Source organism: Stomoxys calcitrans, chromosome 5 (assembly GCF_963082655.1).
Source record: "Stomoxys calcitrans chromosome 5, idStoCalc2.1, whole genome shotgun sequence".
NCBI lineage: Eukaryota > Metazoa > Arthropoda > Insecta > Diptera > Muscidae > Stomoxys > Stomoxys calcitrans.
Genome location: NC_081556.1, coordinates 73,090,629 through 73,115,880, shown reverse-complemented (window position 1 = coordinate 73,115,880; position 25,252 = coordinate 73,090,629). Strand labels below are relative to the sequence as shown.

Here is a 25,252-nt window from a genome sequence, read left to right as displayed (position 1 = left end):
GGAGCACTTCATCCATATAGGTCCAGCGTAGTCCACTCCTGTATATAAGAAAGGTTGCATCGCTGTAACCCTCGAATCTGGCAAGTTACCCATTATCTGCTTCGCTGTCTCTTGTTTGTACCGTATACATCTTGGACACGATCGTATACACTTTTTTATCGCTGCTTTCAAGCCAATAATCCAATATTTGCGTTTTGTGGATGTTTCAGTCAATCTGTTTCCTCCATGTAAAGTTGCCAGATGAAACGATCGCACTATTGCGGCTGTCAGATTCGATTTATTCAATACAATTGGATGTTTTTGATTGAAGGACATATTTGCATTTTGCAGTCGACCACCAACTCGAAGTATGCCTCTTCTGTCTAAGAAAGGATGTAGTCCCACTATACGGCTGCCTCGATCAATTAAAGATCCTCTTTTTAAAGATATAATTTCTTTAGAAAACATAACTTGCTGATGACGTGATAGTATATGTTCTTCAGCTTCTATAAGTTCATGGACAGCTAAACCACCAGAAATTTTGATTTTATTCCTTGTCCTCTCAATAAATCGAATGACGTATGCCACTACACGCCGCATTTTAGAAAACCTGGAGTATCTCGTCATTATATCATCCAAAAAATTTACTTCTGTTGTTACCATCGTCGATGCTATCACTGCAGTCCTCTGTGGTAGTTCAGGCCAATGACTTGAAGGCTCCCGCAACCATTCAGGACCATTCCACCATAGCTTATAGTCCATTAGCCGATGTGGTTGAATACCTCTTGATGCAATATCTGCTGGATTTTCCTTTGTACCAACATATCTCCATGTTGCTGTTGGTACAAGCACATTTATATCATGCACCTTATTCTTAATGAATTTGTCCTTGCTACGATTATTTTGGATCCACCCCAGTGTGATTGTTGAATCAGTCCATGCAAACACGTTCGTCTCTCTTCCTATGATTTTCTCTGCCCTATTCAACAATCTCGCCAACAGATGTGCACCACACAGCTCCAATTTTGGCAGCGTCTTTTTATTTTTGATTGGGTTGACCTTACTTTTGGCAGTTAGTAAAGTCACCCTCATTTCACATTTAATGAATATTACTGCGGAATATGCTTTCTCGGACGCGTCTGAAAAGCCATGAAGCTCGAACTTTGTAGTTGTCGATGTACCCAGCCATCTAGGGATTTTTATTTTATGAAGAGAATCCAAATGATTTGCGAATTCTAGCCATTGCGTCAAAATTTCCTCGGGTATCGTCTCATCCCAATCTATATTTAACAGCCACAGCTTCTGAACGATCAATTTTGCTACCACCGTTATTGGTGATAACCATCCCAATGGGTCGAAAATTCTAGCTACCAATGACAGTACTTTTCTCTTTGTCATTTGTGAAGGATGACTAAAGCTGACGTTGAATCGAAAGTGGTCCATATTGGGATCCCACCCAACACCCAAGGTTTTTATGGACTCGTCGTCTTTAATCGATATAACTTCATTGCGTCCTCGATTTTCTACAATTTCCGTAATTTTAGGGTCATTTGAAATCCATTTTCTCAAATGAAAATTAAACTTCTGCAGCTGCTGTGCCACTGATTGCAGAATATGTTGACTTCCCTTTACAGTATCAGCTCCAGTCATGAGGTCATCCATATAAAATCTTCTTTTATAATATTTTTCACCATCTCCTCTTTGCAGTAATCACCTATCATGAATAGTGACCTTACTGCCAGAAACGGCGCCGCTGATGTGCCATATGTTACTGTTGTTAAACGATATTGCTTTATTGGTTCCGCTCTGTTCTCTCTCCAAAGTATGTATTGATATTCTTGATCTTCTGGCCTCACTACAATCTGCCGATACATCTTTTCCACGTCTCCTGTCAATACATACTTCCATAAACGCCATTTCAACATTATATCAATTATATCGCGTTGAAGTTTAGGTCCAGTGTGCATTATGTCATTCAAACTTCTTTGATTCGATGTTTTCGCTGATGCATCAAACACCACTCGCACTTTCGTTGTTCGGCTATCTTCTCTGATCACTGCTTGATGCGGTAAGTAATATTTTCCTTTCATCTCCATCGGTACTTGCACCATATGACCCAGTTCCCGATACTCTCGCATGAAGGTTATATATTCAGCTTTTAGTGATGGATATTTCTCCAACTTCTTTTCACCATTCAAAAACCTGGCCATTGCTTGCGGTTTGGATTCGCCTAGTTCCATATCAGCCTTAAAAGGTAATGACACCATCAATCGACCATCATCTCGAATAACGGTCGATTTTTCAAAATTCTGCATGCACCACTGGTCATCATTTGTACACTGATCTTCTGCTTCCACTTCCTCTACTTCCCAAAAACGTTCAAGGTTCGTCGCAGCCACCTGCACTTTTTCCACTTTGCTTATTCCATTGGATAGAGCTCCAGATACTATCCAACCAAGTTTCGTTTGTTGTGAGAACGGACCGCTTACTCTCTTCTGCCCTTTTTCCATTATGTCGGCGTAAATGTCTCCACCGATTATTAGATCAATGCGATCGGATTTATTGAAGAATGGATCAGCCAACATACAGTTTCGCCATTGCTTCATATCTATGTCGAAGGATTTACCTGGCTGCTGGCTCATTATCGTAGGTAGTACCATCGCCTGTGAATTGAATACATGTTTGCTAAGAAATCTTGGCTTTATAACTAAGTCCACTTTGTACTTCGACACACCAACCAAAGTACCACCCAAGCCGTGTATTTCCGTTTTTTCTTTTATCCTTGGCAATCCCAAAATCTGCGAAGCTTCTTCCGAAATTGATGTTATCTGTGACCCTTGATCTATCATTGCCCGTAGCAACTCAAATTCTCCCGTCGCTGCCCGTACTTTTACCAATGCTGTTGCCAATAAAACTTGTTGTTGTTTTCTCTCAATTACCATAGATGATGTGGGATTAACTTGCTGATTAACGCTTCTTTGGTCACCATTGTGAAGATAATGATGGTGATTACCTCCACATTTGTTGCAGCGCACAACACTATTGCATTTTCTGTCTGTCCTGTGTAAAAGACAAACGAAACAAATTTTTTTCGCAGCTACCGCAGGCTTTCTCTCTGCCGGTGTCATTGCCAACATCTTCCTGCATTCTATCACCCCGTGCCCACTTTTCTCACAAAAGTAGCAAAATTTGGTTGATATATTATTTTTGTTTCCATAAATTCTCTTCACGTTCACTTCCTGCTCTCCCGCCGCTTCCAACGCAAGGTATTGTTGTTGCAAAAATTCTAAGACATCATCCAAAGTTTGAATTTCTCTCGGCTTCCTTACTTGTTGCTCATATAGCCGCAACCCATCCTTATCAAACTTTCTCACAATTATTCTGGCAATAAATGGTTCAGCATCCTTTGTAGACACATTCATGCCCCTCAACGCCATTACACAGTTTTTGGTAGTGTCAAGCATGCGTCTTATACTTGCCGCTGAATCGCTATTCATTACTGGTTGGTCCAGAATCTTATCACACAAATTCGTGAACATCAATCTCCTATTCTCGTACCTTTTCTTCAATAATTCAAAGGCAGCTTCATAATTGGAGTCGGTTATTTTTAAATGCTGAATTAGTTGAGCTGCGTCTCCTTTAATGGCTGCCTTCAGCCTGTATAATTTCTCTACTTCGGAAAAATGAGGCGAATTATGCACCAAATTTTTAAATAAGTCATGGAATGACTCCCAGTCCTCAATTTTGCCGCTGAACTCGGGTATCCTCACTTCGCTTAACCTGATGTTGCTGCGGATTTCTTTTCCCTCTGCTTTCTCCATTTTTTGCTCTCCAACGACTTTCCGTCGAATACTAAGTCTTTCCGTCATCTCCTCGTATTGTTCAAAGACTTCCTCGTCTATTTCATTCGTTGCCAGCAACTTGTCATAAAATCCATTCAACTGCCGCAAACTATCTTCGATATCTCTCTCATCGACTTCACCACTTTCCAATCTCTTCTCTATTCTTTCGATTTTTTGGAAAAAATATTTCCTTATTGACGGCTTCTCCTGTAGCATTGCCGCTTTTCCAACTGCTGCTTCCTCCCTGCTCCCAAACTCTTCTTTCCTCTCCAACTGCAGTCCCAGATTACTTCCTTCTGCGCCACTGCCATTGTTGCTTTTCTCCTGAACCGTTACCTCCCGACTCCTTATCATCTCCTCAACCTCCTTCACCAGCCCATTCATCATTAATCCGTAAAAATCCTTTACGAAGTAATCATCGCTCTTGGGCTCTATTGTCATCATCACTTCATGATTACTCTTCAATTTCTTGACTGAATCATGATAATTTCTCTCCAATTGATCGAACCCTGCTCTGGTCAGCCGTTCTTCACTCAACTTATTTTTTATTTTCACCATACTTTCGGCTAAATTCTTCTGCGCTTCCACGAATTTCTCCATATTAGCCATTGTGTTTTTTTTTTATCAACACGTACACAACACTAAACTTTTTCTTTTCAAACTCTCCCGAATTCTCCCGACTTTAATCCGTTACTGATTCTTTTATTATCGAAGGACCAATAATAGTTACCGAACTATTGATGTTGAGTATTAAATTCGTACTGATCATTTATTGAAAATTTATAAACTACAATAATTCTTATCCTAATTAAAAAAAAGACAACTATATAACTTAAACTAGCTCTTTCTCTTTCAATCTTAAACCTAAACTGACCAATCGAAATACGCCACGAAACATAACCAAATATTCTACAACCGCAGACCAACCAGCCTAAGCCACGATCCTAAACAAACATTAGATAGCATTATCATGGTCTTCAAATGAGTGGAAAATTCCATTCACACAGTTTTTACTTCCTTATCACAACTCAATTTTAATTACCCTGACAATCTGTATCTGCTCGATGCATCAATGTTTGCTATCCCAAATCATAAAATACCATTGACGCTCATAGATTTATTTTAGGTTACATTTTTAGAGAATCAACAAAAGCCTGTTCCATGAACACCCGACTTCCAAGAAACCCCTCCTTGCCTCAAATAGGGAGATTGGATTTTGAAGGGTCCAATGGAATCACCGTTACAGCAAAAACCCTTAAATCCAAAGTCGTCACGGTTGTTCAACGGGGCAAAGACGAGACTTTTATGAGCTCAAGAGTTCTAATCAGGAGATCTGTATACATGACGGCCATCTTCGAACTGCCTATTCTTTTTATAAGCTTTAGCTTGATTTCAATACACAGGTGATGAATATATCGATTATGAATATTGTTACGATCTAGTATGTATAATAAATAATGGATAACTTTGGTGTTCATCTTGGTCTTACTGCATCTCTAGTGTGGATACCAACCTCACTGTGGTGTCACCTGGTTAGCTTCACAGGTAGTAACTATAACGTAGAACGACAAAGTCGTTACTTGAAGGTATTACTTAAAATCATTACTTTGAAAAAAGAGAAAGATTTAAAACCGATTACCTATGTTGACGGCCTCCGCAAACGTTTTAAGGACCATGATTTGTATATGCGTATTTGCACCCAGAATGTACGAAAAGCAGCATTTGATCTGGCAGATGTGTTGGAGAAATACATGGCAGACATTGCTGCCATACAGGAATTGCGATGGCTCGGGAAAGGCTCCACAACAACATCGAGAGGTGATGCCCTATATTATAGCTGCCACGACACGAGGCATGAATTTGGCTGTGGAATTGTGGTTAGTCGGATACTGAAACTCCTTGTCTCCAGGTTAACTCCGGTGATGAGAGGCAAGCCACAATCCGAATAAGGGCCAAATTCTTCAACTTCTGCCTTATTTGCTCCCATGCTCTGATGGAAGGACGAACAGACCAAGGATAGGGAATGTGATCGCTGTCCCGCCTATGATACTAAAATTATTCTGGGGGATTTAAATGTGAAAATAGAATAGAACTGTCGGAAAATTTTATCTATATAAAGAAACTTTCGTTAATGGATTAAGGCTATTAGACTTCGCCACTGCAAAGAACATGGTAGTTAGAAGCACCAGATTCTAACATCGAAGAATTCAAAAGGCCACAATGCAGACACCCGAACAAGACACGACAAATCAAATAGATCATGCAGCGTGGTAGATGTACGATCGCTCCGAGGATCGATACTTTGTTGCAGCAAAGGTTCGCACCCATCTATGTGTGGCGAGAAACGCATGATACTACACGGAAGCTGGACATCGAAAAGCTGCAAACACAACAGGTGACAATAGTATACTCCACTCGACTGGCAATTGCTCGAAAAAAACACTTTCTGTCCCGATAGAATAGCATAGCAACGCCTTCCCATTAGCTATTGCTAACTCCATAGAAGGATCAGCAACATACGTACTTGGCTACTAGAAACCTGCCCTAAGGAACCAATGGTACGACCAGGAGTGCCAAAAAGCTACTAAAGTCAAAAATGTGGCGTACAGGGCAACTTAGCCGTCATCAGCAAAGAACCATGCGAAAAAGAGGCATCGGAAGATAAGAAGAAAGGAGAAACGTCTATTCCCCTGAAAGTAAGAGGAAATAAAAAGGCGTGAGTGGGAGCAAATGTTCAGGAGCCAGAATGTAGTACGAAAATTCTACAAAAGAATTATACATAAAACCTACGGCTTTGGCACAGACACATCCTCCTGCAGAGACAAAGAAGAAAATCTGGTAACTGATAGAGACAGTGTACTGAGGATATAAAATTAACACTTTTCCCAGCTTCTACTATCCGATGATTATAGCCATGATTATACCACAGAACCAATCCCTGACGATGTAATAGAATGTGTAGCACCTAGTCAAAACTAGGTCAACATAGCGGTAATCCGGCTGAAAAACAATAAGGCACCAGAAGCCGATGGGTTGCCGGCTGAACTGTTTGAGACCGAAAGCGACAAGCTTATAAGCATATGCATCAGCTCTTCTGCGTGATTTATCTAGAAGAGCGCATACCCGATGATTAGAACCTTATCATATTATGACCGTACACAAGAAAAAGGACAAGATGCTATGTGCCAACTACAGAGGAATAAGACTCCTCCTCGTCGAATGCAAGATACCGTCGAGCGTACTGTGTGAAAGATTAAAGTCTAAAGTCAACGAAATAAGTGGGCCCTATCAATGCGGCTTTAGAGCTGGTAAATCCACCATAGACCAGATATTCACACTGCGCCAAATCCCGGAAAAGACCTTAGAAGGACAAATTAACACCTACCATATTTTCTTTGACATCCCTATACGTTCAAAGGCATTTCAAACCATGTCTGATTTTGGTATCCCCGCAAGTAAAACTCTGCAGGATGACGTTTGCTGATACGGTCTCCTCAGTTGGGAAAGAACCCCTCCGAGCAATCCAATACCAAACGAGGGTCAGATAGAGAGACAGCCTATGGCATGATCGATTTAATATTCTTCTGGAGAAGATAATACGATATGCAGGAGTGAATAGGTAGGGCACACTTCTCACAAGAGAACATATGCTGCTTACCTATGCCGACGACATCGGCACTATGTGTCGGTCGCCAGAGGAAGCAATTGCATCCTTTGAAACTATCAAAAGAGATTTAACCAAAGTGGGTCGGACAATAAATGTAGATGGTATCAATTCCCACAAAGTTGATGGTATCAATTCCCACAAAGAAAGAAGAAGCAGAAAGAAAATGTTGAAAGTTGTGAACTACAACTTCGAGTTGGTCGCCAACCTATATATGATGTCAGTTTTTAAATAAAACGAAGGATAATGTTGGTTAACAGATGCTACATTGAATGAAGCAAACAGTTCAGGAGCAAAGTCGCCTCTCGACAGACGAAAATCACACTATACAAGACACTGATACTACCCGCGCTGTTTTATGACTCCGAAACTTGCCCCGAGTTATATAGGCTGCATAAGACGATAACATAGTTAGGTTAGGTAAGAGTGCCAGTCCTTTACAGACTCACTTAGACAATTTTAAGTCCATTGTGATACCACGCCCGACGATAACATAGTTAAACGCATCAAAATACAAAATACTTTGGCTAGGTCATGTCATCAGAATGAATGAAGAACCTCCAGCGAAGAAGTCTATTGAAAGCGACCATTAAAGAAAGAAAGCGCAAAAGGGAAAAACCAAAACTCCGATGGAGTGACCAAGTGCCGAAAGATATCTCGAAACTGGATGATACAGATTGGAGAAGAAGCGCAGAAAATCGTGGCGCTTCGAAATACATTCTACTTCGATTAGAGGAATAAACTTTCTGTAATGGCCGGTATCTCTTTAACCGGTATATCTTTATAGACAAACAGAGAATAATGGATTTGTATCCATTATCCTTTCCTTGTTATGCTATTGGAACTATATCAGGTTATTGTGACCATACTTGGTTTGAATGTTGGAGACCACACTGAAAGCCATCGCGCAAATTTTCAGCCAAATCGAAGAAGAATTGCGCCTCAAGAAGTAAAATCGGCATATCGGTTTATACGGCAGCTATATCAGGTTTTTTACCCATTCAGACCATGTTTGGTATGTATGTTGCAGGTCATAGTAGAAGTCGTTAAACAAAATTGCAGTTTAATCAGAAAATAACTGCGCTCACTATAGACTCGGGAAACATAACCAAAAGATCGGTTTCTATGGAAGCGAGTTAGACTTTATTTGGCATCTTTATTGAAAATCAAATCAAAACACTGCACGCAAATTTTCAGTTTGGATAATTGGATAAGAATTACGCTATCTCAAGAAATAACGATCGGAGATCCGTTTGTATTTCAGCTATATAAGACTATAAACGGATTTGGCTCATAGAAAGGGCAGGCGACCTGTTATAACGTAATGACCGCTCATACCTCGTCCATAAAGCCCAAAATGAAATTGGGCGTTAAGACCAAGGTTAAGGCCCAGGTGAGGAAAGGGGACACAACGCCCAATTTTTTAAGCGTCCTTATATTTTCAAATAAGTTTTGAGTTAACATAGCAAATTGTTGAAATCTCTGGGTCTAAGAAATAACCCACAATCAAATAACCTCCAAAGTTAAAAAATTAAATAACCCCCTAATGCAATTTAGGGAAAATTTAATTTATTTGGAATATTGAAACAACTAAAAAAAAAGTTTGGTGATTATTTAATTTTTTGGGGGCTATTTCATACAGTTAAAAACCTAATTTCTACCGAATTTTAGTGTAAACAATATTGCTAGGATTACCGTTAAAATTAGATTTCGAGTTCAGCAAAATGCATTGGAGTAATATCTATGTTTATCAGTTTATCTATTATTATCAGTTCAAAGTAAAACCTGGCGCAAAGAACAAGTGATTATGGAATTTGAAATTGTAAATTTGCTCGTATATTCCCAGTGAAGGGCAATTATATGCTAGAAAATCTGCATATACCGGAAAAGTTTATTAAGAGGTGAAAACCTACAATAAAAAGCATTGTGTATTACAAGCTAAATGAAAAGGTGAAATATTTTGAAAACAAAAAAAAATTAATTATTATTATACTGGTATTAAAGGGCACATAAGACAATAAACGTCTAGATGTAGGGGGCGCTGCAGACGAAAATTTTATATTCAATTTAAATTGCCGCGCGCGATTCATGCATAGTTTCTATATTTTTAGTGGTTTAATGCTTAACGACCATGAAGTTAAGCTTTTTGAGTTATTGGACGTGATGACCGGTCACCAATAAAGTTCTGGCGGAAGCATTAGCTAACCATGCAAAATCCATTGCCCGTTATGTCAAGAAGTTGATGATACAATGAAAGTATCTATATCTTTTTTTCATAGGAGTTATTTCATATTTGCTTTGAAAAAATGAAATAAAATATTGTAACTGGGGTTTACATCGTAGCGCAGAAATATTTTATTATTAGGAAATGGTCAGCTAAAATCAACAAAATTTGTTATTCAAAACAACAAAAAAGTTTGCTAAAACAGCAATTTTTATCTGCTGAAAATGGGAAAGCTGGTCCATCCATTGGTATACATTTCGAAATGTGGCTGAGCTCGCTCGCATTTTCTGTTATTGCTCTTCTAATGTGTACATGACTGGCATGTCGCTTTGTTTCTAAATTTAAGGAAAAAAAGATTATGGGAAGTATGCATTCAGTGGTGATTGCAAACATCCACTGAGACACACATTTACATTTGTATTTTATTGACTTGAGCCAATAGAGCGCGCAATTCTCATCCGATTTGGCTGAAATTTCGCATGAGGTGTTTTCTTATGACTTCCAATAACTGTGCTAAGTATGGCGCAAATTGGTACATAACCTGATAAAGCTGCCATATAAACCGATCTGGGATCTCGACTTCTTGAGCCTCTAGAGGGCGCAATACTCATCCAATTCTCTTACGTGTTTTTTCTATCATCCATTCATAATTAGGCAGCAGTCTTTTTCAGCTAACAACAGATTTTTCAGCAGTTATCCTGCAGCTCTGAAATTGAAGAACTACTGCTGTAATAGCAGAACTACTGCTATAAAGCAACAAAATTAATCACTTATATTCAGCAGACAGTGTTTACTATTTTTAGCAAACTTTTTTCTATGAGTGTGGTCGGTCTTAACGTCCAATTTCATTTTGGGCCTTATGACCGCAACATGAGCAGTCATAAAGCCCAAAATTGATTTTGGCCCTTATGACCGTTGGGCGATATTACAGGTCGCCCAAAGCACAGTTGTTGAAAGTCAATACAAAATACGTCATGCCAAATATAGCATTCATTCGACAGAGGGAGAGAAGAACTTACCGACATGGCTAAATCGACTTAGAATGACAAAACGATCAACAACACATATATTTTGTTGGAACTGATATTTTTAGCAAACTTTTTTCTATGAGTGTGGTCGGTCTTAACGTCCAATTTCATTTTGGGCCTTATGACCGCAACATGAGCAGTCATAAAGCCCAAAATTGATTTTGGCCCTTATGACCGTTTGGCGATATGACAGGTCGCCCAAAGCACAGTTGTTGGAAGTCAATACAAAATACGTCATGCCAAATATAGCATTCATTCGACAGAGGGAGAGAAGAAGGTACCGACATGGCTAAATCGACTTAGAATGATAAAACGATCAACAACACATATATTTTGTTGGATCTTTTGATGTGTTTCAAACGGAATGATGAAATTAGTATATCCCCATTCTATGGTGGAGGTTATAAAAACTATGCTAAGGCGCTTTATTATACCCTACACAACCACTGTGGTACAGGGTATTATAGATTTGTACATTTGTTTGCAACGCTAAGAAGGAGAAGAGCTAGACCCATTGATAAGTATACCGATCGACTCAGAATCACTTTCTGATTCGATTTAGCCATGTCCCTCTGTCCGTTTGTGAGTCCAAAAGAAAGTAAATGCATTTTTAATAAAACTTAGAATGAACTTTAATCAAATATACTTTTTTTACACTTTTTTCTAAAGCAAGCTAAAAGTAACAGCTGATAACTGATAGAAGAAAGAATGCAATTACAGAGTCACAAGCTGTGAAAAAATTTGTCAACGCCGACTATATGAAAAATCCGCAATTACTTTTTGGGCAACCCAATAGATATAGCTCCCATATATATCTTTCACCAAATTTGGCGTGAGGTGCTTTATGTGACGTCTTCAAAACTTCATAAAAATCAGTTTGGATTTAGATATAGCTCCCATATATATCGTTTATCCGATATGGATTTTTAAGGCTGTAGAATCCACAATTTTCGTCCGATTTTGCATGAGACGTTTAAATTGACGTTCCAATACGTCAATATAGCTCCAATGTGTATATATTTCATCTAATATGGACTTTTAAGGCAGTAAAATCCATAATTTTGGTCACATCTCTACAATATAGGCCGTGAGATGTTCTATTTTATGTCCTAGTATGTGTCACTAAAATTGGCACAGGTTTCGATATTACTCCCATATAATCTTTTATCAGATATGGCCTTTTACAGATGTTAAAATCCAAATCTTTTGTCCTATGGTAGGAAAATTTTACAAGGTTCTAAATTGCTATTTGGTATTTGGTATCCAAATTAAAGTCTGACTAGATTTCGAGATAAGTTCCACATATAACAAGTAAAATGGCGTTAAGTTTGGCCGGGCCGAACTTTGGATACCCACCACCTCGGGTATATATGTAAACAACCTTTCACCAAAATTCGGTGAAAATTTCATACCTTATGTCCCATAGCAGATACATCGAAATACGTTCCGATTTGGACCAAATATTGTACTAATGAGTACAGTAGATATATCTAAAAATAAACCGATCTGAACCATATACGACACGGATGTTGAAAAGCCTAACATAAGTCACTGTGTCAAATTTCAATGAAATCGGATTATAAATGCGCCTTTTATGGGGCCAAGACATAAAATCGAGATATCGGTCTACATGCTAACTACATTCAAATCTGAAACGTTTTGGGCCATGTTGCAGAAAAATGTCGAAGAGCCTAATACAAAGCGCTGGCCCAAAATTCGGCGAAATCGGACAATAAATGCGCCTTTTTGGGCCCAAAACCTTAAATCAAATCTGGAGCAATCTGGGCCAAATTGAAGAAGGACGTCGAAGAGCCTAACCAAACTCACTGTCTCAAATTTCAGCGACATCGGACAATAAATGCGTCTTTTATGGCCCCAAAACCTAAAACCGAGATATCGGTCTCTATGGCAGCTATATCCAAATCTGGACCGATCTGTGCGATATTGCAAAAGTATGTCAAGGAGATTTAAATTGAGATATCGGTTTACATACTAGCTATATCTAAATATGGACCGATTTGGGCCAAGTTGCAGAAAAATATCGAAGAGCTTAACACCAAGCACTGCCCCAACTTCGGCGAAATCGGACAATAAATGCGCCTTCTATGGGCTCTAAACCTTAAATCGAAAGATCGGTCTATATGGCAGCTATATTCAAATATGAACCGATCTGGGCCAAATTGAAGAAGGACGTCGAAAAGCCTAACTAAAATCACTGTCTCAAATTTCAGCAACATCGGATAATAAATGCGTCTTTTATGGACCCAAAACCTAAAACCAAGATATCGGTATATATGGCAGCTATATCCAAATCTAGACCGATCTGTGCGATATTGCATAAGTATGTCAAGGAGCTTGAAGAAAGATTGAAGAAAGGTGTTAAGGGGCCTAAGACAACTCACTTTCCCAAATTTCAGCAAAATCGGCTAATAAATGTGGCTTTTATGGGCCTAAGACCCTAAATCGGAGCATCGGTCTATATGGCAGCTATATCCAAATCTGGACCGATCTGGGCCAAATTAACGAAAGATGTCGAAGAGCATAATACAATTCACTGTCCCAAATTTTAGCAAAATCGGATAATAAATGTGGCTTTTATTGGCCTAAGACCCTAAATCGGCGGATCGGTCTATATGTGGGCTATATGAAGATATAGTCTGATATAGTTCATCTTCGACTTCGGCACCGCCCGACTTTTGCCTTTCCTTACTGGTTTTGATATTACCTTCGTGGCCCAGGTAGCGTATAAGTGTGTTCATGGATATCCAATAGTAATCATACGCATCCACGTTCAATAAATTTAGTTTAAGAAATTCTGTATCTGTATCGCATTTTAGACATTTCTTCGAGAGATGGAGTTTTTGAGACTCAATTCTGGCTCAAAACTGTGAACATCCTCTCCATTTTGCAACAATTTGAAGAGGCGGTTTACATAAACAACCCGCCTTACAAATATGCAAGCATTATGTCATTATACCCACCATCAAAGCTATACCCACCATTTATAGAACATCGATAAATGTTATCCATATTCATTCCTAACACAGCTCAAAGACCTTAAAGCCATGTCCGTTTTATATTCTATTGATCACAGTCCTTTATATATGCATTTATTTTTGTCATCAGGTACAGATATAGGCCACATCCAGTTACGTTTAAAAAGTCTTACCAAGCTATAGAACCAGCTGTAATGTAATTTAAAATAGCTCCAAACCTATTTTTTTTTTTTTTTGTGCTACGAAGATGAATAGTTTTGATACCAAAGGATATTGTCCTCAAAGGTTAGACAAACTACTTTAGTATTAGTTATTTTGACGATATAGCATCCAACTTCATTAAAAGGCCGAATTTCTAAGTTTTCTCACTCTTTTTATTAATTTTTTTTTTTATTATAAAAAATATTTTACTAATTCTACTTTTGAAAATTTCGTTCGTTTGCAAGCCAGCTCATTGGCAGATTTTAATTGCTTTCATTTTTTTTTTTTAATTTGTTAATACGGATAATTTACTTATATTAAAATTCTTAAATTAGAAACATTTCGATGAAGAGTATTTGATAGAAGACATAGTTATTTAAAAAGTTAGCATAGATATAGAGAACTTAACTAGTTAACAATTGCCTTATTCTTTTGATTTTTGTTAAATTGCTTAAAGTTAAACAACAAACAAATGGTATCGCTTCAGATAAAACCTCTGATGGCAATGCTTTAATCGTTTCACCTCTTCGCTCTAAGCTAAGTTACATGGGCATAGAATCGAATTTTCAATTCCGGCATTCCATGTTTGTTTTTCTCAACTTTCCAAAAATATGACTTCTTGAAGATGATGAGGTGTGCAAACTATCTTGATGATTTCTTTTCAAACATCTTGGAGACGACAGTGTACCAGTGAAATCCATTCAACATCAGTGGCAGTTGCTGTAGCAAATTCGTATGCAAATGCGGTTAAAATGAAACTGAAACTTCTTATCTTTGGTTTGCGTTCGAGATTGAGATAATATTTTACTATTCTCCCAAAAAAAAAAAATGTTTATGAAAAAAAATCTTAAAACAAAACACATCCACTCATCATTGATGATTATAGCACGCCATGTTGATCCTCATGATGGCCAATGCGCTCGAGGTGGCAATGATGAAGATGCGAACCTATTTACCATTTACTTGGGATAGTATTGTGCACGACGCCAACGATTCAATATGCTGTTGGCCAAGACGAATGAAAAAATGGCACACATTAGCTGCAAAAAAAAAAAACAAGAAAAATAAAAACATTTGGCATGGGAAGACAAACATAAGCTCGCACAGTGACTCAAAGGCAAGAAAACAAGTTCCTTTTTTTGTGAAGACAATTATATATTTTCGAAAACTTTTGTGCCTTATTAGATAGTTCTGATTATTTAGGAAGCCAAATTTTCTAAACCGTTTGTCAGTTGATTCTCTTGTTTTGTTTGAGTCACTGTGAATTTCCTCTATGACGTCACGACCACCCGCACGATCGACCGCGACAAGGGCAAGCATAAATTATTGATAGCGTTGGTGGCCCATTTTAATTATAATGTGTGTATTCCGATTTTTTCATTTATTTTTTTTTTTTTTTACCTCAATAACAACGAAAATCAAAATGAAAATATTCAAACATGTCCAACTGTCTGAAATGAAATCCACAATTTTATCGCGACAGCCTTCCAAATTCAGTTTGTCCGTCTTGGAATCATAACAACTGTGAGGGGGCAAATGATAATCTTGGGCACCACTGTTGCCGCAACAGCCAAACTAGGAAAATGTAAAAAACACAACATATTGGTGAAACCATTTCATATTTGCTATTCTTTTTTTTTTTTTTTTTTTGGAGTCGGCAAATATCAAAGCTGCTCCCGAAAAATCCAAAAGTTTGTTTTATACGAGTACTTACCCAACGCTCAATGCTGGCAATGTGGCTGCCATTATCGGGTTTTATAGGTGTCGGCTGCTCACGCCATACCTCGTCGAACGCTTTGTCGGCCTTAACCAAAAATGATGATTTGAATACCCAGAAGAAACCCAGAATGATGGCATGGGCAATGGCCAAAGCAATGACTATTATGGCAAACTACAAAAGTAACATAAAACGTTTATTCAAATCACCGAAAGAATATTTGAAATACTTACAAATCTTAAGACTTTATTCTTCTCACGTGCTGCTCCTGCTATTCCAATAATGGAGGTAAGCAATACCACACTACCCATACCAACAAGTGAGTAGCCAAGTGTGTCAAACCGACCAATTTTGAACAATATGAACGATCCAAGCACGATTAGACCAATCGAAAGGATCTGGAAGAAGAAAAATCATTGAAATTTCTGACCTTATAAAATAATGTAGAATGTAGTAGATTATGTATAGGCAATGTGTATGAATGGGCTTAATTTATGGTTCATGTGGTGGCGTATATGCTACAGCATTACGTATACGGAACACCATAGCCTTCAATAGCGATAAAAATTGATGTATAATATCCAACATGTGTTTAAAACACCATCCTTTCCCAAACAGTATCAAGATTATCGGCCAAATCCAGGCTTCAAAACGTCTAGCGCTTAGCTCTCGGTGCATAGTCCTCAAAAATCGCCTGGCCGAACTTAAAGACTTTTCATACCCACCACCATAGGATGGGGGTATACTTATCTAGACATTCCGTTTGTAACACCTCGAAATATTGATCTAGAATCTCGACATTCTTATTCGAACTAGCCATATCCGTCCGTCTGTCGAAATCACAATAGCGGTCGAACGCGTAGTGCTGGCCGCTTGAAATTTAACATAAAAACTTAATATTGATGTAGGTCGCTGAGGATTGGAAAGCCGCGATTTTTATCTGATTTGGCTGAAATTTTGCATATAGTATTCTGTTATGACTCTCAACAATTGCGCCGAGTACGGCCCAATTCGGTCTGTAACTCGATAGCCATGTCCGTCCGTCTGTCGAAATCAAGATAGTGATCGATCGCGTAGAGCTAGCCGCTTGAAATTTTGCATAGATGCTTTATATTGATGTAGATCAATGAGGACTGTAAATGGGAAATATCGGTTCAGATTTGGATATAGCTCCCATATAAAACGAACTCCCGATTCGATTTCTTGAGCCCATGGAAGCCACAATTTTTGTCCGATTTGTCTGAAATTTTGCACATAGTGCTCTGTTATAACTCCCAACAACTGTGTCAAGTACGGATTAGTACGGCCAAGAACCTGATATAGCTCCCCTATTAACCGATCTGCCAAATTGACTTCTTGAGCCCCTGGAAGCATCAATTTTCATCTGATTTGGCTGAAATTTTGTATATGATGTTCTGTTATGACTGCCAACAACTGTGCCAAGTACGGTGCCAAAATCGGTGAAGAACATGATATAGCTCCCATATAAACCGATCTGCCGATTTGACTTCTTGAGCCCTTACAAGCCGCGATTTTTATCTGATTTGGCTAAAATTTTGTACATAGTGCTCTGTTATAACTCCCAAAAAATTGTGTCAAGTACGGATTAAATCGGTCAAGAACCTGATATAGCTCCCATATAAACCAATCTCCCGATTTGACTTCTTGAGCTCTAACAATCCGCGATTTTTATCCGATTTGGCTGAAATTTTGCACATAGTGTGTTTTGACTCACAACAACTTTACCATCAGGTCACCCGTGGAGCGATTTTTGCGAAAACCATACTGTCAAGTTGCCCCATAAGATGGTGGTTAACCATGTTTTCCATAAGCTTGGAAAGAGCGGGTCAAACCGCAATTGGTCGGTAATTCGCAGGGTTGTTCGCCTGACCCTTCTTTGGTATCCGCTGAACGTTCGCAACCTTCTTAAACGCTGGCAAGACTCCCGTATGGTAAGCAAGTTTGAAAAGATTGCATAGTAAACGAGAAAGCGTCGAAGAATACTTACATAGGGCAAATACCGATATACCATCCGGGCGCTGGGATTAATTTACGTTGAAATTCGCGAGGACCCTTTTGACTCCTCGCGTTCGAAAATATATCTGAGGCATCGAGCTCGATACATTCCTGACTGCAGGGAGTGGTTGAGAACTAACCGGCAGGGAAAAACATTTCAGTCATTAGGTTAGCTTTACCAGCCGGGTCAGTGAATATTTGGTCAATCTTAACAAGAGTTGGGATAGCCGATGAGTAGCCCTTAACTGTTTGAACATATGACCAGAAGCTCTTCCTTCCCTTGGAGAAGCAATAACTTTGGCAGGTAGACAATGTTCGTGTCGAAACTTTTCGCGCCTAAGTACCTTGTCACATGAAGTTCTTGGCTGTTTGTGCAGCCGTTCAGTATTGGGGTTTTTGTCTAAACCCCAATTTCTGTAAGCCTTCTTTTTCGATCTGACAGCATCTCGGCATGCCTTGATGCCCGTAATGGTGCTTGCTTCGTCCAGCACCATTATGAAAAGGGATTTTCCTCAAAAACTAAAAATGTTACAGCTACTTCAAACTCACCTTGATTTTTTTAAGCATTTTTCGGATACGAATTTTGCGATTTTGAGCTTTTTTTTCTTCAGAAAAACGTAGGAGTTGCACTAATCATAATTTTGTGTCGAGAATAAACATCTTTATGGACAGTAAACAGACCATAAGCATAATAACAGCAAGGACTGTAAGGTCACGAAAAGTCTTAGAATGTAAGAAAAAGATTAACGCCTTCTCCGAGGATGCCACGATCTGCATCGTTTGGTTGCTGGGTCATTGGCAGTGAAGACCAGTTAACTGCTGCCAATAAACTTGGTTCACCCGGATCCTTTTGAATCGACGCAGTCCGAGTTAAGGGCGTGGGCGACGAATGCCCATGTAACCCTGTGGAACAGCGAAACGGTCGGTAGGACGGCGAAAGTCCTTTGGGGAGGTCAAGACAGTGATAAGACGAGGCTATACTGAAAGGAAGTAAGAAGGAGGTCAGTATAGCTTTCGGCATCATAACGGGACACAAGACTACGAGCTCATTTATGCAAAACCGGTGCGGCAAGTGATAGCATGTGTAGGGCATGCGGGGAAGATGATGAGACGTTGGAGCGTTTCCTATGTCACTGCCTGGCTTTCGCGGCTAACAGATGCCTAAGGCCACTAAGGTGTAGACAAAATACCAGACATGAACCAATTTAGGGGCGTGGCATGGAAAACAATTAAGGACTTTGTAAGTAGCACGGAACTTTTAACTTAGATTTTCTTTTTCAAGGTTACTTTTTAGTATTTAGAGCGCTCAACAAGCCGATTACTGGCTTAGGTGTACGTGCATGGTGGCATGGGGCGGATTAATATCCGCATCCTCTTATCAACACGTTTGCAACACCTAGATATATTGATCTATGACCCAGGAACGTGCATATATTCTAGCTCATATTTATATTCTATTGTATCTAGCCCTGTTTGGTTTGGTGTTGGTTTAGCACAAGAACTTCCGTTTTCATTTCCAACATCTGTGCCGAATATGATCCAAATCGATCTATAAACTGATACGAACCGATCCCTGGATTTGACTTCTTGAGTCCGTAAAAGCCTTATTTTTCGTCGGAATTGGTTGAAATTTGGCACAACGACTTCCAACATATGTGCCAAGTATGATCCCAATCTGCCCATAAACTAATATAGTCCACATACCCCAATTTGACTTCTAGAGCTCCTAAAGGCCTCAATTTTCATCTAGTTTGGCTGAAATTGAAGTTTCTCAATTTTCGAGCTCTCAACATATTCTTTCTGTTTTGCTGGTAATGTGTTAAAAATTAAAAAAATTCTGCTAATTTGCACGAATTTTAACACCAACATTATTTGGTTGAAACATTTGTTGCATAAGTTTAAGGTACATATGAAGTCAAACAAATAAGAATTGTTAAGTTCGCCTGCGCCGAATCTTATATACTTTCTACAATGGATCGCATTCGTTAAGTTCTTTGCATGGTTTCTCTTAATGAACAGAAACTTCAAAAAGATTGTGGGAGGTCATAACAAGAAATCCCCATGCATTTTTTAATGCATGGATAACCATTGATTTTTGTAAGATCAATGGCCAAATCAAGATATGGGAGCTATATGAAGTTTTAGATCGATTTGGGTTATCTTGAAATAGATGTTAAAGGACATAGCAGATGTCATCGTGCAAAATTGAGCAAATGAATAAAATCGTATGATCGGTTTAAATGGGACCTATATCAGGTGTTTGATCGATCCAGACCATACTCGGTAAATCTGTGAAAGGTCATAGACGAAATCATCATACAAAATTCCAGAACTGCATTCCATAAAAACACAAGAATTGTAATAGGAGAATCGGTTTAAATAAGATTTATATCAGGTTTTGGATCGATTCGGACCATACTTGCTACAACAACAAAAACACAAACGGAAAACATGTCGCTTAAATTTTTTTCAAGAACAAATTTTCTGATATGACCACATTTTGAATTAAATTTTTTCTAAATACAAAATGCAATGATTTTTTCCAATTATTGTTCATAAAAGTTGAAAAAAACAAGTAAAAGCGTGCTAAGTTCGGCTGGGCCGAATCTTATATACCCTCCACCATGGATCGCATTTGTAGAGTTATTTTCCCGGCATCTCTTCTTAGGCAAAAAAAAGGATAAAAGAAAAGATTTGCTCTGCTATTAGAGCGATATCAAGATATGGCCCGGTTCGGACCACAATTAAATTATGTGTAAAATGTCAGCCAATTCGAATAAGAATTGCGCCCTTTGGGGGCTCAAGAAGTAAAATAGAGAAATCGATTTATATGGGAGCTGTATCAGGCTATAGACCGATTCAGACCATAATAAACACGTATGTTTATGGTCATGAGAGGATCCGTCGTATAAAATTTCAGGCAAATCGGATAATAATTACTTCCTCTAGAGGATCTAGAAGTCAAGATCCCAGATCGGTTTATATGGCAGCCATATAAGGTTATGAACTGATTTGAACCTTATTTGGCACAGTTGTTGAAAGTCATACTAAAATACGTCATGCCAAATTTCAGCCAAATCGGAAAGGAATTGCGCCTTCTAGAAGGTCAAGAAGTCAAGTTCCCAGATCGGTTTATATGACACCAATATCAGGTTATGAACCGGTTGGCACAGTTGTTGGATATCATAACAAAATATTTAGAGCAAAATCTCATTCAAATCGGATAGAAATTGCGCCCTCTATAGGGGCCAAGAAGTCAAGACCCAAGATCGGTTTATATGGCAGCTATATCAGGTTATACACCGATTTGCGCCATACTTAGCACAGCTGTTGGATATCATAACAAAACACTTCCTGCAAAATTTCATTCGAATCGGATGCGAATTGCGCCCTCTAGAGGCTCAAGAAGTCAAGACCCAAGATCGGTTTGTATGGCAGCTATATCAAAACATGGACCGATATGGCCCATTTACAATCCCAACTGACCTACACTAATAAGAAGTATTTGTACAAAATTTCAAGCGGCTAGCTTTACCTTCGAAAGTTAGCGTGCTTTCGACGGACAAACGGACGGACGGACATGGCTAGATCAACATAAAATGTCACGACGATCAAGAATATATATACTTTATGGGGTCTCAGACGAATATTTCGAGTAGTTACAAACAGAATGAAGAAGTTAGTATACCCGCATCCTATGGTGGAGGGTATAAAAATTTTAGTTTTTCAAGTCAAAATTTTGATGAAACATCTCTTCAGGCAAATATTCCCAAAAGCCAAATTTCTTTTCTCAATCGAAGCAAATTCGATATTATTTTTTAAGACAAAAAATTTATGAAAAATCAGCAAAGAAGAATTTTTTAGTTTTTTTCTGAGTCGAGCTGAATTATGAAAATGAAAATGAGTTTTGAAGAAAATAAATTGAAAGTTTTTCAGACGAATCATGACAAAGGATATCACACCAATGGTGGCCGCGATGAGTGCTTATGGAATATTCCCAACGACAGAATTTCCTCAAAATGCTGGTGCTATGTTCGTTTTTACAGTTGAACCTATGTTTTTCGCGATTACTATTTGGCACATTTCAAAAATCTCAATGATACCATAATACTTTTATTACAGATTGTTAATAAGTAACGAAGGAACGTCCTACTGAATGAAATTAGCATGTTTTTATACCCACCACCGTAGGATAGGGGGTATATTCATTTAGTCATTTCGTTTGCAACACATCGAAATATCAATTTCCGACCCTACAAAGTATGTATATTTCGGATCGTCGTAAAATTCTAAGACTTTTTAACGATGTCCGTGTGTCTGTCCGTCTGTCCGTCCGTCTGTTTTAATCACTCTACAGCCTTCAAAAATTGAGATATTGAGCTGAAATTTGGCACAGATACGTCCTTTTGATGTACGCTGGTTAAGTTCTTAAACAGGCCAAAACGGACCATATTTGGATATAGCTGCTTTATAGACCGATATGCCTATAAAGGGTCTAATGACCATAAATGCTATATTTTTTATCCGATTTTGCTGAAATTTGAAACAATGGGTAGTCTTAGGCCTCCCGATATCTGACCCAAATATCAGAGTATATTTAGATATAGCTGCCATAGAAACCGATATGAGGTTTAAGGACCTAAGGCCTATAAAAGTTGCATTTATAACCCGATTTCGATGAAATTTTAAGCAGTGGGTTATTTTAAGCCTCCCGTCATCCAACCTTAATATGGATCAGATCGGATTATATTGGGTTGCCCAAAAAGTAATTGCGAATTTTTCATATAGTCGAGGTTGACAAATTTTTTCACAGCTTGTGACTCTGTAATTGCATTCTTTCTTCTGTCAGTTATCAGCTGTTACTTATAGCTTGCTTTAGAAAAAGTGTAAAAAAAGTATATTTGATTAAAGTTCATTCAAAGTTTTATTAAAAATACATTTACTTTCTTTTAAAAAAATCCGCAATTACTTTTTGGGCAACCATATTAGGTATAGCTGCTCATAAAAACTTTATTTTTTATCCGATTTAGCTGAAATTTAAATCAGTGAGTTGTTTTTAGCCACCGGACACCCTCCCTAATATGTTTTAGACTAAACTTTATTTTAATAAATCTGTTATATAGACCGATCTTACAATTTAGGGTCCTAATTCCATAAAAAGCTGATTTTTTGTCTGAAAATGGTACTTGTATATGAATTCTAGGGACCTGAATAAAATATGATCGAGATCAGCCCATATTAAGATATAACTAAGGATATAGCAGTGGAGTTATAACAAAATAGGATGATTATTACATCCTTGCTAATTTGGTCCAGATCGGTCCAGATTTATAGGTGCCATATAGATCGATCTCTCCATTTAAAATCTTGACCCTATAAAAAGCGCATTTAATCTCCGATTTCGTTAAAATTTGACTCAGTGACTTATGTTAGGCTTTTCGACATCCGTGTCCTATATGGTTCAAATCGGTTTATATTTGGATATAACTGCCAAAAAGGCCAATATTTTGTTCTACAAAATTGAACAGTGACGTATAAATAGACCACTCAATGTCCATGCCGTATTTGGATGCATGAGATATCTAATTTTCACCGGATTGTGATGAACTTAATGCCATTTTACTTGCTTTACTTTAATATCCATTATTTAAAAAAGTTATCGCGAAAAAATTTCTCGAAAAGCGAACAGAGAACCAACCTTAAAGGCGGAACCCCAAAGAAATATGTTCAAAAGACAAAATTTCATTGAAGTTGAAGTGATTCTTATCACAAAATATGGTAAGAAATGAACCATTCGTACGAAACCGGTTATTTATTGCCATTTATCAAAAATCCACCACAATTTTGAAAAAACTTATATTCAAGCCAAAAACCCGAAAAATGTTTTCCAAAACCGATCTGATCACCCTACTTAAAACATTCCAGATGCAGATTCGTTTGCGGGGTCGCGCCTTTACCCCGAATGATGACGACCTGCCTTTGTTGTCTCATTTTAATGCAGTAATCAGATGAAATAAACACACTCCCCGATTTTGCGATCTTGCTATACTGCAAAAGATATTTTTATTGTTCTACATGTTTCAATGAAAAGTTGTGTGTGACTCATTTGTTGCCATTTGCAACATGAATGCCACAGCCGTTCGAAAAAAAATTTAAGTAAATGTGAACAGTTCCCAACAATAGATGAACATTTAAGTAAACAATGCACTTTTCATTTCAAGAGGTAGAAGGTGTGATAAACTTTTACAATTTTTCTTTTGCAATAGACGCTTGAGTATCGAAGAATTTCTTCTAGGACTCATCGAAAAGGCAGTAATCATTAAATATTCTATTCGTTTCTAGTCTAAAATGATTTTGAGTCCAAATAAAAAAATCCATAAGAAAATAAAATATTGCATTTGGAAATAATTGTTTAATGTGTATTGAATTGTTTAATTAGGGTTTTTGAGAAAAACACAAAATGCTGTATTTATATGCGCACATTTTTTTCTGAGGACAATCTTTATGTAATGTACGAATCGATATCAAAGTTGGTAGCCCAGTAACGCAGAGACCGTCTTACGCAGTCATGACCCGTAATCATGTAGACTAATAGGGACAGTGTGGGAACCAGATGATGATTTGGGAGTAGAGTTCATGTCTGACAACCAAATTCCAGACACAATATCTGGGAGACCAAATTTGGTCCAAGTCTCGGAGGCACATCATACCATCGGAGAAGGACCTATTGCTTTAAAAAAAAACATTAAAAACCAATTTCAAAGTATAGCGAGGCACACGGGGCCAGATATTCTCTAAACACAAATATAGAGTGAATTCCCCAACTTTACAAACCCAACTCGTCAACGCATTCACGCACCAGGGGAACTTTCAATCCGTGTGCACACATGTTTTCGTGTATCTCTTGTTTGGCGATTTCTACCCCCACTTATTTATTTAAGTTTAGTTACCTCAGGTAATGAAATAATTCACGTTTAGGTGTCAACATAGACCAAACTGACAGTTAAACAACAACTACAACACGTACGACATACAGAAAGACTACAGTAATCAAATACAAGTAATTCAACATTGTCAGTAGGAGACGTCTGGGCCATGAAAACACCGCCGTTTTCCATTGATTCTTCAGTGGCCATAGCGAAACCGCCAAACTAAACTGGGCAATGGAGTTTTAATGCTTCTTTGGTGACAATCCATCGACATAGCTATAGACATTCCAACAGATTGTGCTCATATTTCTTGTGCGCCGTTGCACACAAAAGCCTAAATTTTCAAAAAAAAAAAAAAAAATAAGGCATTAGCTAATTTATTTGAAATAACGTGTGCGGGGCATCAATGAGCAAAGGCAATAATAAATCAACACCAAATATATAGCCATTCACACACACACACATTTCAATATATGCACATACCCAGCAAAACAAACGACGAATTTGAAACTCGTCTACAACAGTTTGCTGATCTTACCGAGTTCGTCACAAATTCTATTTGAATTTCTTTAGAAGTTGCCATATGAACATCTTAGAACGGATTCGGAATAATCTCTAGACTGGATTGTCTTAAGCTAATTTTTCTCGGAAAGTTC

The 25,252-nt window shown here is 38.2% G+C and overlaps 2 protein-coding genes across 2 annotated transcripts in view; both read right to left on the bottom strand.

The window, feature by feature from the left end:
* Positions 1-1,625: 1,625 nt before the first annotated feature.
* Positions 1,626-4,430, bottom strand: LOC131997934 (uncharacterized). Its single transcript, XM_059369815.1, has one exon. The coding sequence runs from the start codon at positions 4,428-4,430 to the stop codon at positions 1,626-1,628; it is 2,805 nt and encodes a 934-aa protein (XP_059225798.1).
* Positions 4,431-14,100: 9,670 nt separating this feature from the next.
* The window catches only part of LOC106081331 (protein late bloomer), a 65,118-nt gene continuing 53,966 nt past the window's right edge, over positions 14,101-25,252 (bottom strand). The window contains exons 2-5 of the mRNA XM_013243221.2: positions 15,885-16,049; positions 15,649-15,825; positions 15,336-15,509; positions 14,101-14,974 (exon numbers count right to left, since the gene is read on the bottom strand). Of these exons, the coding sequence (XP_013098675.1) occupies positions 14,894-14,974; positions 15,336-15,509; positions 15,649-15,825; positions 15,885-16,049 (597 nt within the window). The 3' untranslated portion in view covers positions 14,101-14,893. The remainder of the gene's footprint in view (positions 14,975-15,335; positions 15,510-15,648; positions 15,826-15,884; positions 16,050-25,252) is intronic.